Source organism: Hyperolius riggenbachi, chromosome 7, assembly GCF_040937935.1.
Source record: "Hyperolius riggenbachi isolate aHypRig1 chromosome 7, aHypRig1.pri, whole genome shotgun sequence".
Classification (NCBI taxonomy): Eukaryota; Metazoa; Chordata; class Amphibia; order Anura; family Hyperoliidae; genus Hyperolius; species Hyperolius riggenbachi.
In genome coordinates, this window is record NC_090652.1 from 10,195,061 (window position 1) to 10,210,801 (window position 15,741).

The 15,741-nt window shown below is 46.8% G+C and overlaps 2 protein-coding genes across 4 annotated transcripts in view; both read right to left on the bottom strand.

Annotated features, from left to right (window-relative positions):
* Positions 1–15,741, bottom strand: part of LOC137525371 (rho GDP-dissociation inhibitor 1-like) — a 139,294-nt gene that overhangs the window by 66,447 nt on the left and 57,106 nt on the right. Inside the window, exon 1 of one of the 3 annotated variants that reach the window (XM_068246431.1) lies at positions 154–311. The exons of the other annotated variants lie outside the window; for them this stretch is intronic. Coding sequence (XP_068102532.1) covers positions 154–226 — 73 coding nt within the window. The 5' untranslated portion in view covers positions 227–311. Of the gene's footprint in view, positions 1–153; positions 312–15,741 lie in introns of those variants that run through there. 3 annotated transcript variants of the gene reach the window in all.
* On the bottom strand, positions 3,910–7,870 carry LOC137525370 (uncharacterized). The gene is made up of 3 exons (XM_068246430.1): positions 7,809–7,870; positions 7,461–7,562; positions 3,910–4,610 (listed from the first exon to the last, which is right to left on the bottom strand). Exons 1-3 carry the CDS (start codon positions 7,820–7,822, stop codon positions 4,256–4,258), a joined length of 471 nt encoding a protein of 156 aa, XP_068102531.1. The 5' UTR covers positions 7,823–7,870; the 3' UTR covers positions 3,910–4,255.

The window sequence follows — 15,741 nt, forward strand, 5'->3', positions numbered from 1 at the left end:
GCACACAACGGGCAGCTTACACAGAAAACTACTACACAAAAGCATAAAATCTACATAAACTGCATTACAAAAATTTGTTTTAATAAAATAAAAACAATATAATAAATAAAAATACACAAATAACCAAACGAAGGTGGAGAGAGAGATACTCACCTCTATAGCACACAGTCAGCCACACAAGTTCCAGCAATTGCCCCCCAAATTCACACACGTCGGACCCCAACATTTCGCAACTTCCTTTCGCTTGTAGAAAGGAAAATGAATTGTAAAGGGGAACCAGAAGGCGAACAAAAGCTGCAAAGCTTATAGCCCCCCTCCAAATGGAATAATTCTATTTTTTCCACAAAGGTCCATTCCAAAAAAGGGGGGGAAAGTGGCGGTCCCTGCTGAAGACCCCCTCCACAGAGAGATACCTGAGAGCGGGCAGGAAAGGGAAGACGTAATGGGAAAAGATTGGATTCTTTGCTGTAGACAGTATTGATTTGCCGGCTGGGATGCCTCCCCTCCCTCCTCAGCATCAGCAGCACACATTATACACCCATCCCTGGTCCCCTCCCTGCTATACGCTCTCCCAGCCTCCTCCCCCCCCCCCCCCCCCCACATGCTGCAATGATCTCATCCTTCTCCATGCAGCCGGCACATGCTCCGGAATACAAACACCGGCTTGCTGCAGAGGGGAGGCAGGTGCGGGGGGCTCACAGCTCTCATCTGCAAGAGACGGCGCCGGCATAAAGAGGACCACCGCTCTGTCATTTATCCTACCTTCAAGATAAAAAGGATAACCATCTCACTAATTATTCATTATCAATATTATGATTATTGAATGATAAAGCGCCAACATATTCCGTGGCGCTGCAATAGAGGGATTTTATGTTCCATTTTGGCGTCTGGGGTCACAAAAACTTAAAAGGACCACTGAATTGAGAAGAATATGGAGGCTGCCATATTTATTTCCTGTTAAACAAAACCAGTTGCCTGGCAGCTCTGCTGGTATATTTGGCTGCAGTAGTGTCTGAATCACACCAGAAACAAGCATGGGACTAATCTTGTGAGATCTGACAATGTCAGAAACACCTGATTTGCTGCATGCTTGTTCAGGGGCTATGGCTAATAGTATTAGAGGCAGAGGATCAGCAGGGCTGCCAGGCAACTGATATTGCTTAAAAGGAAATAAATATGGCAGTCTCCATAGCCCTCTCTCTTCAGTTGTCCTTCAAGTGGGCGTCCTGCATTTATTAATAAGGGCTTTACACAGAAGACAACAAGGTAACAAAGAACCCCCCCCCCCCCAAAAAAAAAAAAAATCAAAGACACACACACACACACACACACACTGTACACACACAGAGACACACACACAGAGACACACACACACACAGAGACACACACACACAGAGACACACACACACAGAGACACACACACACAGAGACACACACACACACAGACACACACACACACACAGAGACACACACACACAGAGACACACACACACAGAGACACACACACACAGAGACACACACACACAGAGACACACACACACACAGACACACACACACACACAGAGACACACACACACAGAGACACACACACACAGAGACACACACACACAGAGACACACACACACACAGAGACACACACACACAGACAGAGACACACACACACACAGACAGAGACACACACACAGACAGAGACACACACACACAGACAGAGACACACACACACAGACAGAGACACACACACACACAGACAGAGACACACACACACACAGACAGAGACACACACACACACAGACAGAGACACACACACACACTAAAGAACTTTAACATTAACGTGTACAGATAGCGCTTGTTAGTATTACTGGCATTTACGGAAATGACATAGCAACTTGCCCACATTGCATAACGCGCTATATGCATGTGCCACTTAGGCCCGGTTCACATTAGCGGCTGCTATCCGGAATCGCCGTGCCGGAGCCGTGCCGGAGCCGGACCGCATGCGGACCGGACGAAACGGACGCACGGCATAGCAATGAAAGTCTATGCGACCGTTCACATGCGTCCGTTTCGTCCGGACCGGAGCCGGACCGGATCCGGACTCCGGCGTCCGTTCCAACATGCGCTATTTTTTGGTCCGGCTGACGTATCCGGACCGGAGCCGGAATGTTGCATCCGGCCAATGGAAACCAATGAGAACCGGAGAGCGCACAACACACTGGCTATAAAAACCGGATGTTGTACCACACTTCCTATGCAGACTCTATGGTATGGTGGCCATTTTGGATGGGGACCACATGGCACCAGCGTTCACAGAGTGGAGCAGCAGTGACTTCATGCTGGAGCTCTTTGGCAGCAATATGGAGCAGGATCTGTCTGATAGCGAGGGGGTGAGGCCCTACACATCAGAAGACCTCATCCTACAGGTGCAGCAGGTACCAGCCCTGTGGGACAAGGGGGATGCGGACCACAGCAACATCAAAAAATGCAGAGGCCTGTGGAAAAAAATTGCCAAGCTGTATGTGGAGGACTTTGAGAACTTGAGCAAGAGACAGCAAGGCACAGAGGGTATGTTGACTAGAAGTTTTTGGGGGGGGCTTGTGGTTTAAGCTTGTGATGTATTCCACTTTTGCTATGGATTTGTGTCACCCACGTGTTGCCCACCCACCTGTTCCCCACCCACCTGTACCCCACCTGTGCTGTATCCCACCCACCTGTGATGTATCCCACCCACCTGTACCCCACCTGTGCTGTATCCCACCCACCTGTGCTGTATCCCACCCACCTGTGCTGTATCCCACCCACCTGTGATGTATCCCACCCACCTGTGCTGTATCCCACCCACCTGTGCTGTATCCCACCCACCTCTACCCCACCTGTGATGTATCCCACCTGTGATGTATCCCACCCACCTGTACCCCACCTGTGATGTATCCCACACACCTGTACCCCACCTGTGATGTACCCCACCTGTGCTGTATCCCACCCACCTGTGATGTATCCCACCCACCTGTACCCCACCTGTGATGTATCCCACCCACCTGTACCCCACCTGTGATGTATCCCACCTGTGCTGTATCCCACCCACCTGTGATGTATCCCACCCACCTGTACCCCACCTGTGATGTATCCCACCCACCTGTACCCCACCTGTGATGTATCCCACCCACCTGTACCCCACCTGTGCTGTATCCCACCCACCTGTGATGTATCCCACCCACCTGTACCCCACCTGTGATGTATCCCACCCACCTCTACCCCACCTGTGATGTATCACACCCACCTGTACCCCACCTGTGATGTATCCCACCTGTGATGTATCCCACCCACCTGTGATGTATCTCACCCACCTGTACCCCACCTGTGATGTATCCCACCCACCAGTACCCCACCTGTGATGTATCCCACCCACCTGTACCCCACCTGTGATGTATCCCACCCACCTGTACCCCACCTGTGATGTATCCCACCCACCTGTACCCCACCTGTGATGTATCCCACCCACCTGTACCCCACCTGTGATGTATCCCACCCACCTGTACCCCACCTGTGATGTATCCCACCTGTGATGTATCCCACCCACCTGTGATGTATCCCACCCACCTGCGATGTACCCCACCTGTGCACATAAAACATACACAATGACCAATTATTATACATCAATTTATTGTAAAAAATTAATACATTTAAAATCACTCAAAAACTTGAAACTCCAAAATAAACACATTTCAACAAAACATATTAAAAACCAAACATTCACCCTCGTCCTGGTGGTGTGGTAAAATAAAGTCTCAGTTGGTCCCTGTTCCGCAGTGACACTACCCTTGGCCTGGTTGCATACCTCCGCAGGGGCATTAGTGGAAGCACATTCGGGGGTTCCGGAGTCTCTCTTTCCTCCTGCCGCACAAAGTTGTGGAGGATGCATGCTGCCTTCACCACGACAACTGCGTTGCCCGGTTTCAGCAGCATGGGCGTGTGGAACACCCTCCACTTTGACACCAGGATCCCAAATGTGCACTCCACCATTCTCCTTGCACGGCTCAACCGAGCATTGAAGTGTAGCTGGCTGGCATCAAGTCCCCTGTCTAGGTACGGACGCATTACATGGTCGGACAGGGCGAAGGCCTCGTCCCCCACAAACACATAGGGGTAGGCCGGTGCCCTTGTCCCAGGCCAGGGTCTGTCACGGGGGAGACGCAGTCTGCCTTCCTCCATCAGCCGGCAAAGGGTCGTACGCTGGAAAATTCCAGAGTCATTGGAACTACCGTACGACCCCACATCCACGTACACAAACTTGTAGTCCGCATCTGCCACTGCCATTAGAACAATGCTGAAGTATTTTTTTATAGTTGAAATAATGGCTGCCACTCCCCACGGGTTTCTGAATCCGGATGTGTTTCCCATCCAGTGCGCCAACACAATTAGGAAACTTGCACTCGGTCCAGAAGCCCTGGGCGATCTCCTCCCATTTCGTGGTGTCCGGCACAGGCATGTATCTGGCCCTCAGTCGCGTCCAAAGGATCCTCGAAGTCCTCACGACGATGCCTGCCACCGTGCTCTTCCCAATACGAAATGTGACATGTAGCGATGTATATGTTTGTCCAGTTGCGATGTACCTACAAGAGAAATAATCGAAATCAATTTTTCATGTCGTTACAGGAGAAAGGTTCAAGACAAGGTGGCGCAATATACGGGATGCATATGTGAAATGGCTACGGAAGAAAAAACTTGTCGAACGAAGTGGCAGTGGCGGGGGAAGGCGACAAAAAGACTACCAATTTGCCAAGCAATTGTCTTTCATCAATGCAAGCCTGGAACCTAGACTGTAAGTACCACTACTGTGGGCAGGAACTGAGAGCTCATTTACCATGACTTCGGCCATGTATTGCTATGGCCTCAATTCCCATGGCTAGCGAACTTTTCTCACAAGCTTTATCAAATGTTGGGTAGAAACGGTTGATAAAGTGATTGCTAGTGTTTGCTAGCTCTGTGAATTGACGCCACATGCTGTTTGGCACACCAATAAATATTGTTTTTATCTACAGGACTGAAGACAATTTGGAGCAAGAGGAACCGACCCAGGAGGCACGGTTCAGCAGTGAGGAGAGCTTGGTGGATGATGACGTCGCCGATGTAACCTATTGCCCCGAGGAGAGGAGTAGGAGGAGGGAGTCCTTAATCCCAACTCTCTCCTTTGATCATGACTTGGCAGAAGAGAGCTTGGATGTTGAGGTTGCAGGACCGAGTGTGGAAGAAGCTGAACCTCCACAATCGACCGCTATGGAAGCTCCAGGGGAACAAGAACAAAGTGAGGAGCACCGAGAGACTGCAGCACAACCAGCGCGCAGGGCAACCCCGACACAGGCCAGAGGACGGGAAGATGCTGCCACACCACCAGTGAGGACCACCACATCAGTGAGGCGTCGAGGTACCCTCCCCCCAACAAGGAGAGAGACAGAGTCCGAGATGTCCGGGGCTGTCTCCGGACTTCTCGGGATTCTTCAGAGCCACCAAACTCTCATAACCCGGCAGTTGCAAGATGAGGACAGGGGCCATATCATGGAGCAGTACAAGTCCCACATCACTTCACTGCAATGTGAGCTCGACGCTGTACATGGGCACTACAGGGACGAGCTTAAAATGATTCATGAGATGCACAGAGGAGAAATCGACCAACTGCGTGCGCAGCATCATCAGTCGGTGGGCCAGCTGCAGAACATGATGCAGCAAATGCATCAACAAAGCAAGGAACTACTGAAATTGCAGGCACACCCGTGTTTTCACACTGTGATGTCTCTAATACCATATCTGGAAAAGGTGCCTTCCCAAAACCTGATGGCGTGCCATTCCAATTTGCTGGAGGTGATTAAACAGCACATGGACACGCCATTATTGCAACCACCAATTTTTAGACCCCCACAACCAACAGCGGTGCCCACCTGGCAATCATCACAGATGTACACCGGCTACAGAGGCAGTCAATATGGGCCACCGCTGTCAGGGTCCAGCTCATCCACGACCAGCACCCAAGAGAGTCCAGATTTCCAGGCAGCAACTCCCACCTTTTCTAGTAGTGGTGCCGATACAATTTGAAAAAAAAAGTCAAATTGTTCCTGGACATGCTCCTCTGAATACCTCCGATCCTCGGAGGAAGGATACCATCACAGGGCTTTTTAACTTTTGGTTTTGCTGGACTTGAACTTTAGGGCCTGGTGTCCCCGAAAGACACTACCTGGGTCACAACCTTGTGCCTGTTGCACTGCACCTGTAGTCCTGCACCTGTGCCTTTGATTCCTCTTGTTCCTTACTTTGTTGATCCTAATCACTTGCACAAGACCCTTGGAGCCATGGGTGAAGGACACCTTCACTGGTCGGTGAGAGGCCTAGCCTTTTCACTGACCTGTGTCCTTCATCCATGGCTCAGAGGGTCCTGTGCCAGTGGTTAGGTTTTTGAAGCACTTCAATTTTAGGGCCTGGTGTCCCCGAAAGACACTACCTTGGTCACAACCTTGTGCCTGTTGCACTGCACCTGTAGTCCTGCTCCTCTGCCATCGGTTCCTCTTGCTCCTCACTTTGTTCTTGTTCCTAACCACTTGCACAAGACCCTTTGAACCATGGATGAAGGACACCTTGACTGGTCGGTGAGAGGCCTAGCCTTTTCACTGACCTGTGTCCTTCACCCAAGGCTCAGAGGGTCCTGTGCCAGTGGTTAGGTTTTTAAAGCACTTCAATTTTAGGGCCTGGTGTCCCCGAAAGACACTACCTGGGTCACAACCTTGTGCCTGTTGCACTGCACCTGTAGTCATGCACCTCTGCCATCGGTTCCTCTTGCTCCTCACTTTGTTCTTGTTCCTAACCACTTGCACAAGACCCTTTGAACCATGGATGAAGGACACCTTGACTGGTCGGTGAGAGGCCTAGCCTTTTCACTGACCTGTGTCCTTCACCCATGGCTCAGAGGGTCCTGTGCCAGTGGTTAGGTTTTTAAAGCACTTCAATTTTAGGGCCTGGTGTCCCCGAAAGACACTACCTGGGTCACAACCTTGTGCCTGTTGCACTGCACCTGTAGTCATGCACCTCTGCCATCGGTTCCTCTTGCTCCTCACTTTTTTCTTGTTCCTAACCACTTGCACAAGACCCTTGAAACCATGGATGAAGGACACCTACACTGGTCGGTGAGAGGCCTAGCCTTTTCACTGACCTGTGTCCTTCATCCATGGCTCAGAGGGTCCTGTGCCAGTGGTTAGGTTTTTGAAGCACTTCAATTTATTAGGGCCTGGTGTCCCCGAAAGACACTTGGGCAGCTATGCCCTACAACTCTTCCAGCACAAAGTTGGTGGTTGGTGTTCCTTAAAACTGACCGGGCTATACCATAGATATGTTATTTTTTTGTCTTCCATGTTGGAAGAATGTTTCCATGTTGGAAAGTGGTTGTTTTTGCAATAAAAAAATTTGTTTTTACATACCTCAGTGTGATGAGTAGTTGTTCTTGTGGTGTGACTGCTCTCCTGAACGTGGTATCCTTCTTCCTAAGGTCATCCTTCACCATCTCCAAAAGGGTATCAAACCTGTCAGGAGATGTAAAGGAAGAAGCTGTAAAGTATGTTGTGGGACAAGGTGTTGGGTGGAGGATGGGGGAGGTGTGTTTACAGAGGTTTGGGAGTGTTGTGGAGGGTGGGGGTGTAGTGTATAGCTAGGTATACAGGGGTGTGGGGGTCAGGGTGGTGTGTTTAGCTAGGTATACAGGGATGAGGTGTTGTGGGGGTGAGTGTGGGGTGTTTAGGAATGGTGGGGGTTGGTGTATATATACTTACAGGGGAATAGACATCCGAGTGTAGCTGTAGAACTTCTGTGGGTGTCGTCTGAGGTCCCGGTAGAGGGCTTGGAACTCTCCCTTCCTCTGCCTCCTGGCTAGTAGAGGGTGCACCCACCATCTCCTGCGAGGAGCACGCCTTCTCCCCACATAGTAGTAGGTAAACAACAGGAAGGAGAGAATTCCCAGGTAATAAGAGTAAAAATGACTGGATCCATGGTCCCAACTGCTGTCTCTGTATCCAGCTGTCCAGCTGTCTCCAACAATGACCCCAGAGCTTCTGCTGACCTCCCAGAACCCCAGGTATTTATACAGGTTGTTATCTCTTTAAGAATCCGGATCCGGACCGGAACCGTGTTCATACCGCACGGAAACCGTATGCAACCGGACCGGATCCGGACCGGAACCGTACGGTTCAGGTCCGATCCGGCTCCGGTGCGGTCCGGACATCCGGTGCGGTTTTTGCAAAACCGCAAGTGTGAACTGGGCCTTACGCTGCATGTAACTCTAGCAACCTAAGTGGTAGATGTATACTGCGTGCGATACAATTTCTGTAAATCGCTATGCAAATTGAGTAAATACTGTAATAATGTTCTTCAGTGAATTAACACAAATTAGAAATAAATACATTGAGATTACACTTTTATTACTAGAGTTGGTTAGACAGCTCCCTGTTCCATTCACTGGCCATTCGATCAAATAGATCCAAATTCTTCGGGTTTTCGAATCTGAACCCAAATTTTTTCTGAATTCAATTGAAGTCAATGTCACCGACTTTAACGGTTAATAGCAAAGACGACATACATGCTAGAATCAGTACCCCTATATAGCAGCCTCCACTTGTTAAACGGATCAAGACAATCAGGCGCTGCAACCGGCAGACCTCTAATAGACAGGTAATATGTATTTGGGAATAACCTTTTTAAGAATCAAAAAGGCAGAGTCCTCTAATGGGCGGTCCACCACACCAGTTTGTCAACACTTCTAAAATTAGAGGGAACTATTGTCCTTTAAGGAAGATACTTGGACACAATCTTGCAGTACAAAATTGTAGTATAAAACTTTATTGGCACAATACAAAATATTTAAAAAGTTTTTTTTTTCCTTTGTGTACACGGTCCTCATGAACGTTACACAAAAGGAAGTTTTCATGAAACCAAAAATGGCCTAGTCTGGCTTGACATATAGCACCATCAAAACAATGGGCTTAACAATGAGTTTAGATGTAGGCCTATACCTAAACTCAATGTTAAGCCCATTGTTTTGATGGTGCTATATGTCAAGCCAGACTATGCCATTTTTGGTTTCATGAAAACTTCCTTTTGTGTAATGTTCATGAGGACCGTGTACACACAGGAAAAAAAACTTTAACCCTTTCCACTCGTAAAAATCGCACATTTTCCGTTGCACTCATATAGCCCCGCTATGCGGGACATTTTTTCAGCGGCGGTTTGCAGCGCATCTGGCCCCCAGCAAAGTCCGATCTCTTTCCCCTTGTATAGTGGGCATGTAAGAGTACATGCCCACACAGGTGGTACCCCCCTGCCCCAAACCGGAAGTGTGCGATCAGCGCTACCAGGAAGTGACAGATGCATTAAAATTTCCTTGCAGATTCCATTGCAGATTGCTTGCTTTTTCCATATTGATTCCTTGCTGATTCTTTATTGCAGATTCCATGCAGATTCCTTGCAGATTTCTTCTTGCAGATTGCTTGCAAAGTTGCATAGAGGATCAATGGCATCCTATGCAATGGACGTGGAGGAGAGTGTAAATAGTAGCCAGCATTTCATTGCTCTAATTCCCAATCGAAATACCAAAGATTGCATTGTGTGTAGGGACAGTAAGACACCGGGTGGCAGGCATAAAACCACCTATTATTGCGAAACTTGCTCACGCAGGCCCGGATTACACCCAGGAAATTGCTGTAAAATTTACCATACCGTGGCTTTCTCCTCTGCTACCAGCCAATAGAAGATGCCAAACTGTCCAATTAAGGTATTAAACATTATAATGTGTTCTTTAAAATAAGATATACCATGTTACTAGGTTATGTTCCATGTTAAAATGGGAGAGAGTATAACAGGGAGAAATCCTTTATGTAAAAAAAAACAAAAAAAAAAACAACTCCCGAGCAGAAACTACTCCCTTTAGGAAAAAACTCCCGTGGAAAGGGTTAATATTTTGTATTGTGCCAATAAAGTTTTCTACTAAGATTTTGTACTGCAAGATTATGTCCAAATATCTTCCTACAATAGTTCTCTCTAATTTTAGACGTGAAGACCTCTAACAGATGCATTTGTTATCATGCGACCAAACGGATAGTAGGCAACTAGGTACTACATATTAATTAATAGTTGTAGCTGTTCGTAGACTATCTGCTACAACTATTGATCACTTGGGAGTGAGATTCGTTTTGGGCACTTACGGAAAGGGGGGCAATAAGGCATTAGCGGCGTGTGGGGTGAATTAGGCATTAGGTGGTGTGGGAAGGAAGGGTTAGGCACCTGAAAGGGGGGGGGGGTTTAAAGTTGAGATTTAGGTGGTGGTAAAATAGGAAAAAAAACACAAACAACCGGGAGCCCCCAATAGTGTATTATTGGTGATATTGAAGTTTAAATGTAATAGCAAATAGAGATATACTCACAAACATGGGTTGCCAAGTGTCAGGCAACCACTCTTATATGGGGAAAATAAGCCTGTCCCCACTCAGGTTAAGAAGTCGCTCTCCGTAGTAGGAAAAAAGGGGTTTTCACACCCATCCACCAGGTGAATAACAATGTGCAATGGATACAGAGGCGCCAGCAGAATAAAAAACATGAAACAATTTAAAAACAGTAAAATCAGGAGTGGTGGTGGTGGGTAGAAATTTACAGTGGAGGAGTTTGGGGTACTAAATAGTGAAATATTGGTAATTTAAATTATTCTACTATTGGCGGCACCACCCGCCGTCCAACTCATGTAGTGCTGCCGCGATACGTACTCACCCCCAGATGCCCTCATAAATCAACCTAAGGCACCGGAGAAACCCTTGTCCATGGTTTGCCACCATTGGTAGCCAGATGTCACCTAGATAATAGTTTCATGTACTCAGATACGACGTTCCGTTAGCAGCATTGGGTAGTCCTGTGAGCAAAGCATTAAGTAGAAAGATGTACCCCCAATAGTATTAGGAAGGCAGATGTGCCCTCCAAGCAGAGAGGCCAGGTAACTAAACTCACCTCCCCGCACACCATTGATGCAATCTCCCTTCAGCCTCCTTAGAGTCCTCATCACTTTGGCTCCAGAGGGTCACATGTCGAGAGACTGATGCTGGAGGAGGCTGAAGCTCACACTTCCTGCAGTTCAAAAAGCCCACACCGGGTCTTCATGAGGTACACGACAGGACCACTCACAACACCAGGAGTAGCAGTCTCTGTTGAATTGTGGGTAATCTAGCTTTGGCCTGCTGAGAGGAAAGCTCTGCCTTCCACTGGCCCTACAAGAATTATTGGGCAGCTAAACAACAAGCCAGTAAGGCAGAATCCGAATAAAACCTCCGCAACAGGCATGAAGAGGTGGAGAAGAAAATGGCCACCACAGTGAACTGAGGAGTCCTCATTTGATTCCTGACCCCAGTTTGACCTAAACTTCCCTTCATACCAACACTATAGCTCAGTGATGGCTAACCTTGGCACTCCAGCTGTGGTGGAACTACGAGTCCCATCAGGCATTGCAATACTCTGACAGCTCCATGGATAACTCGGGAGGCAGATGCATGATGGGATTTGTAGTTTTGTCACAGCTGGAGTGCCAAGGTTAGCCATCACTGCTCTAGCTTATACTGGGCCCCAGATGTATAGGAAACAAGTGAAAGTAGCAGCTGAACTCCCAGGGCACTCTGAAGCCCACCGTCTACAGTACAAGCAACCAGCACCTACAGCCAACACCAGAACTGCCCAAGTCCAGCAACAATCCAACTGACAAATGATCAGAAGCCAATTCTTCTGCCAATCAATCCAAAATGTTCTATAAACGATTGGGTGTGTTTTTTTGGACGTTAAATGATTCAGCATGCTGGTATATATCAACCCTGCAGAGATAATATCACAGGAACCCATTGGAACTACACTAACCTAATTAAAGGGGACCCAAATTAAAAATACAAGATTTCATAAATAAAATCTATTTTCTAAATTATAATAATAAATAGCAGCCTTTTTTCAGCTGCATGATGACAAATATAAAATATTTTACATTTATTGGAGGAACCCCTCCCTTCCTTTCATATTGCCGGGACAGAATCCGGCAGACTGGTGGAGTAGATGGTGTCCGGCAAAGGAGGAATTACTAATGGCTGCCCCCAGTATAACCCTAGTTATGAAAAGAGAAGGGTGAAAAGCATGCACTGAAATGCTCATAGGCTTGAAGGAGTGTTTATTTATCTTTGTATGTGTCAGAGTGGTGCAACTAAATATTTTTAATTAAAAATAAAATGTTTGGTTTGGGTCCACTTTAATAATAATTGGAAGGATCAATAGCTGTAGTTGCCCGAAAGTTGGTTTGTATGTACAAGACCTAAAGCCTGTTACACACCTTCAATTTTGATTGGCCAATGTTACCACCTTCATGTAGTAGGAGGGTAAACACCTCTCGTTTCCTTACATACCTTTAGATTGTAAGCTCGCAAATTTGTTATCCATTTCATAGCTTGCTCTCGGTTATACTTTTTATTCACCATGTTACATCTGTTATCTTAATCACCTGTTCTGTATTTTGTACCAGTGTCCATATTTGGTATCAATGAATGGCCTAAATTCACAGAGCATTATCAAACGTTTATCAAACACTTTATCAAACGATTGATAATTTACCTCATGGGTAAAATCTCACTAAGGTGTTATATATTTGTTGAATGTTTTATCGGTAAAACATTCGATAAATATATAACACCTTAGTGAATTTAAAATGAGATTTTACCCATGAGGTAAATTATCAAACGTTTGATAAAGTGTTTGATAAACGTTTGATAATGCTCTGTGAATTTAGGCCATTGTCTGTATTATTATGTACCCCAAAGTGGTTTTCCTTCTTTGAACAGCGCAACGGAATATGTTGGCACTTAATAATAATAATAATAATAATAATAGTTCAGATATTAAATACTATGAGCAGATTGGGCAAATCCTCATACTACTTCATCTCGCCTGAACGACGGCCAAGTCCACTGTTCTCCTTACCCCTCCCACTCAGCCAGTCGCTTCAATTCACCAAGGCTGTTCGGTAATACAAAATAAGGTCGGTAAATACTGCATTTGGTAATTTATTTGTCACAGCCTCGGAAGAAGCGCCCACCGCGCAAAACGGCCCTTAGGCTCATCTCTGTGTCCCGCACCCACTGCTGATCAACTCTGTCACCACCTCTGGTATGTTCTCACTTACCATGCCGGTTTATTTCTACTGGAAGGACTGGCCATATACATGCCTTATCAAAGTTCACCAATCAATCACATAACAGCAGTGCCAGGCTATTCTCTTTCTCCAATTGTTGCATTCGGTCATTTAGACTTTTTTCCAATCCAAATTCACTAAGATTTCCACACATGCGGTAATAGTTACATAGTTACATAGTTATTTTGGTTGAAAAAAGACATACGTCCATCGAGTTCAACCAGTATAAAGTACAACACCAGCCTGCTCCCTCACATATCCCTGTTGATCCAGAGGAAGGCAAAAAAACCCTTGCAAGGCATGGTCCAATTAGCCCCTAAAGGGAAAAATTCCTTCCCGACTCCAGATGGAACAGTAAATGTTCGGTAATTTACTGAAAACGTTGCTTCAGTTCACGAAGACCTGCCCTTTAATGTAGACTTCACAACAGTGGAGCAACTGGTATTGTTTAAAAGGAAACAGCCATATCCCTCTCAGTTAAGGTTTCCCCCAGTCTCTGCTGTCCCCCCTTATCAAAACTGCCAGGCTAGCGGCATGCAGATTGTCGCTAGCTGGCTGTTTACCTTTAGGCTGCCATGCACCGCCGCTCCCCCGCCTCCTGTATAGCGCAGACCCCGCCTGTGTCCCTTCCCTCCCCGCCTTCGTAAACTTCCTCCAATCGGCTTACGGAGGCGGGGAGGGACACAGGCGGGGGAGCCGTGCTACAGAGGAGGCAGGGGAGCGGCGGTGCATGGCAGCCTAAAGGTAAACAGCTAGCTAGCGACAATCTGTGTGTCGCTAGCCTGGCGGTTTTTCTAAGGGGGACAATAGAGCCTGGGAGGGGGGAGCCTGGGGGCACACTATAAGGACACAGAGGCTGGTGATAGCATGCAGAATGTTCCTGTGTCCTATATTGATTGCAGAAACCCACCTTGGGTTCTTTTTAAAACAGCCTTCTGTTTTAAAAAGAACCCAAGGCTCTGCTGCTCTGGTTCACGATGAGCTTGTTGGGTACTCTGTATTCCTTTAGACGTGCAGCTGTAATGTATATACTGATACACAGCAGAGCTCTCTCTAGTGACATGCTTTCTAAAGGGACGCAGGAAGCCATTTACTCACTATTAGCTGTCACAGGACACAGGAAGTTGCTCATGCAGACAATTGTAGGAGAATCGCAGCTTGTTTGCAGATATCTCTTGGCAGTCCTGCCGATCTCTTCGGCTGCAGTAGTGTCTGAATCACACACCTGAAACAAGCAGGCAGGCGATTCAGTCTGACTTCAGTCAGAGCACCTGATCTGCATGCTTGTTCAGGGGCTGTGGCTAAGAGTATTAGAGACACAGGATCAGCAGGAGAGTCAGGCAACTGGTATTATTTTGAAAGGAAAAAAAAAAAAAATCCATATCCTTCTTAGTTTAGGTTCCCTTTAATTTTTTGTATCTGTAATTCCTGTTAAAAGGCATATAAAATAAAATTAGCAAAACGTACCACCTTAGGAAAGCCCAATTTGTGGCAAAAAAACAAAACGTATATTTTACGTGTGATAAGTAGTGATAAAGTTATTGGCAAATGAAAGGGAGGAGCACTGAAAGGAGAAAATTGCTCTGAACTGGTTAAAAGGCATTTTACTGCCAAGGTGTGACAATACAACCTAGGAAAGAAAGGTAATATGCACATTGGCCCTGGAGCTTAATGTTATGTACCAGTGATTTCAGAGCATTCCTGAACAGTGTGCGCTGCTTAGCAACCTGCAAACTTCCCTAAATCAACTCAAGAGTATTGTTTCCATGGTTACAGAAAAGTAAAGTTTAAACCTCCTGGTAACTTAATAAAATAAACTTTACATTAAGATTTGTAGCCAGCTGGGAATTTATTAAAGTGGACCTGAACTCTTACACAGGACAGAAAGAAAACCTAGAGAAATGCACCCTGTATGTATATAGAGAGATTAGGGTCACACTGTAGTCACTTCCTGTCTGAGTCAGGACTGAGTCAGCCACTTACATACCTGATATTTAACTCTTTCAGGCAGAGAAAGAATAATGGGAACACAGCCTAGTTATTAGTGTGCTAGGCACTGTACATACCCATGTCTATCTCATCATGTCACATGTCACTTCGGGTATCCTTTAATGACAAAATCACTCATGAAGCACTGAATAGAGGGCTACAGCGATTCCTTCAGCAGCAGAGGCTTTTAATGTACGGCGATCGCATTGCTTGGATAACAATCGCTTTCGGCTGGGTTGAGCAATCGTTTCTCACTGGAGTGTGTAGAAAGGTGACCTACATGTAATGTGGTGGTTTGATTCCCAGGCTTGCATAAGCGCTGCATATTAACTAGGAGTTATTCCTCTGCCCCCCCATTGTCTTGCCGTCCCCTTGGCTAGATACGCTATCCGCCGGCTCGGATGACTGGACTAAAGCAGGCAATTATCAGATTACGCTCTCCGTGCTGCTGCCGGGACAGGCAATTTCTCTCTTGGCTGGGCAGTCTGGGGCCGCAAAAGTAATTTTCTAGGTCAGTG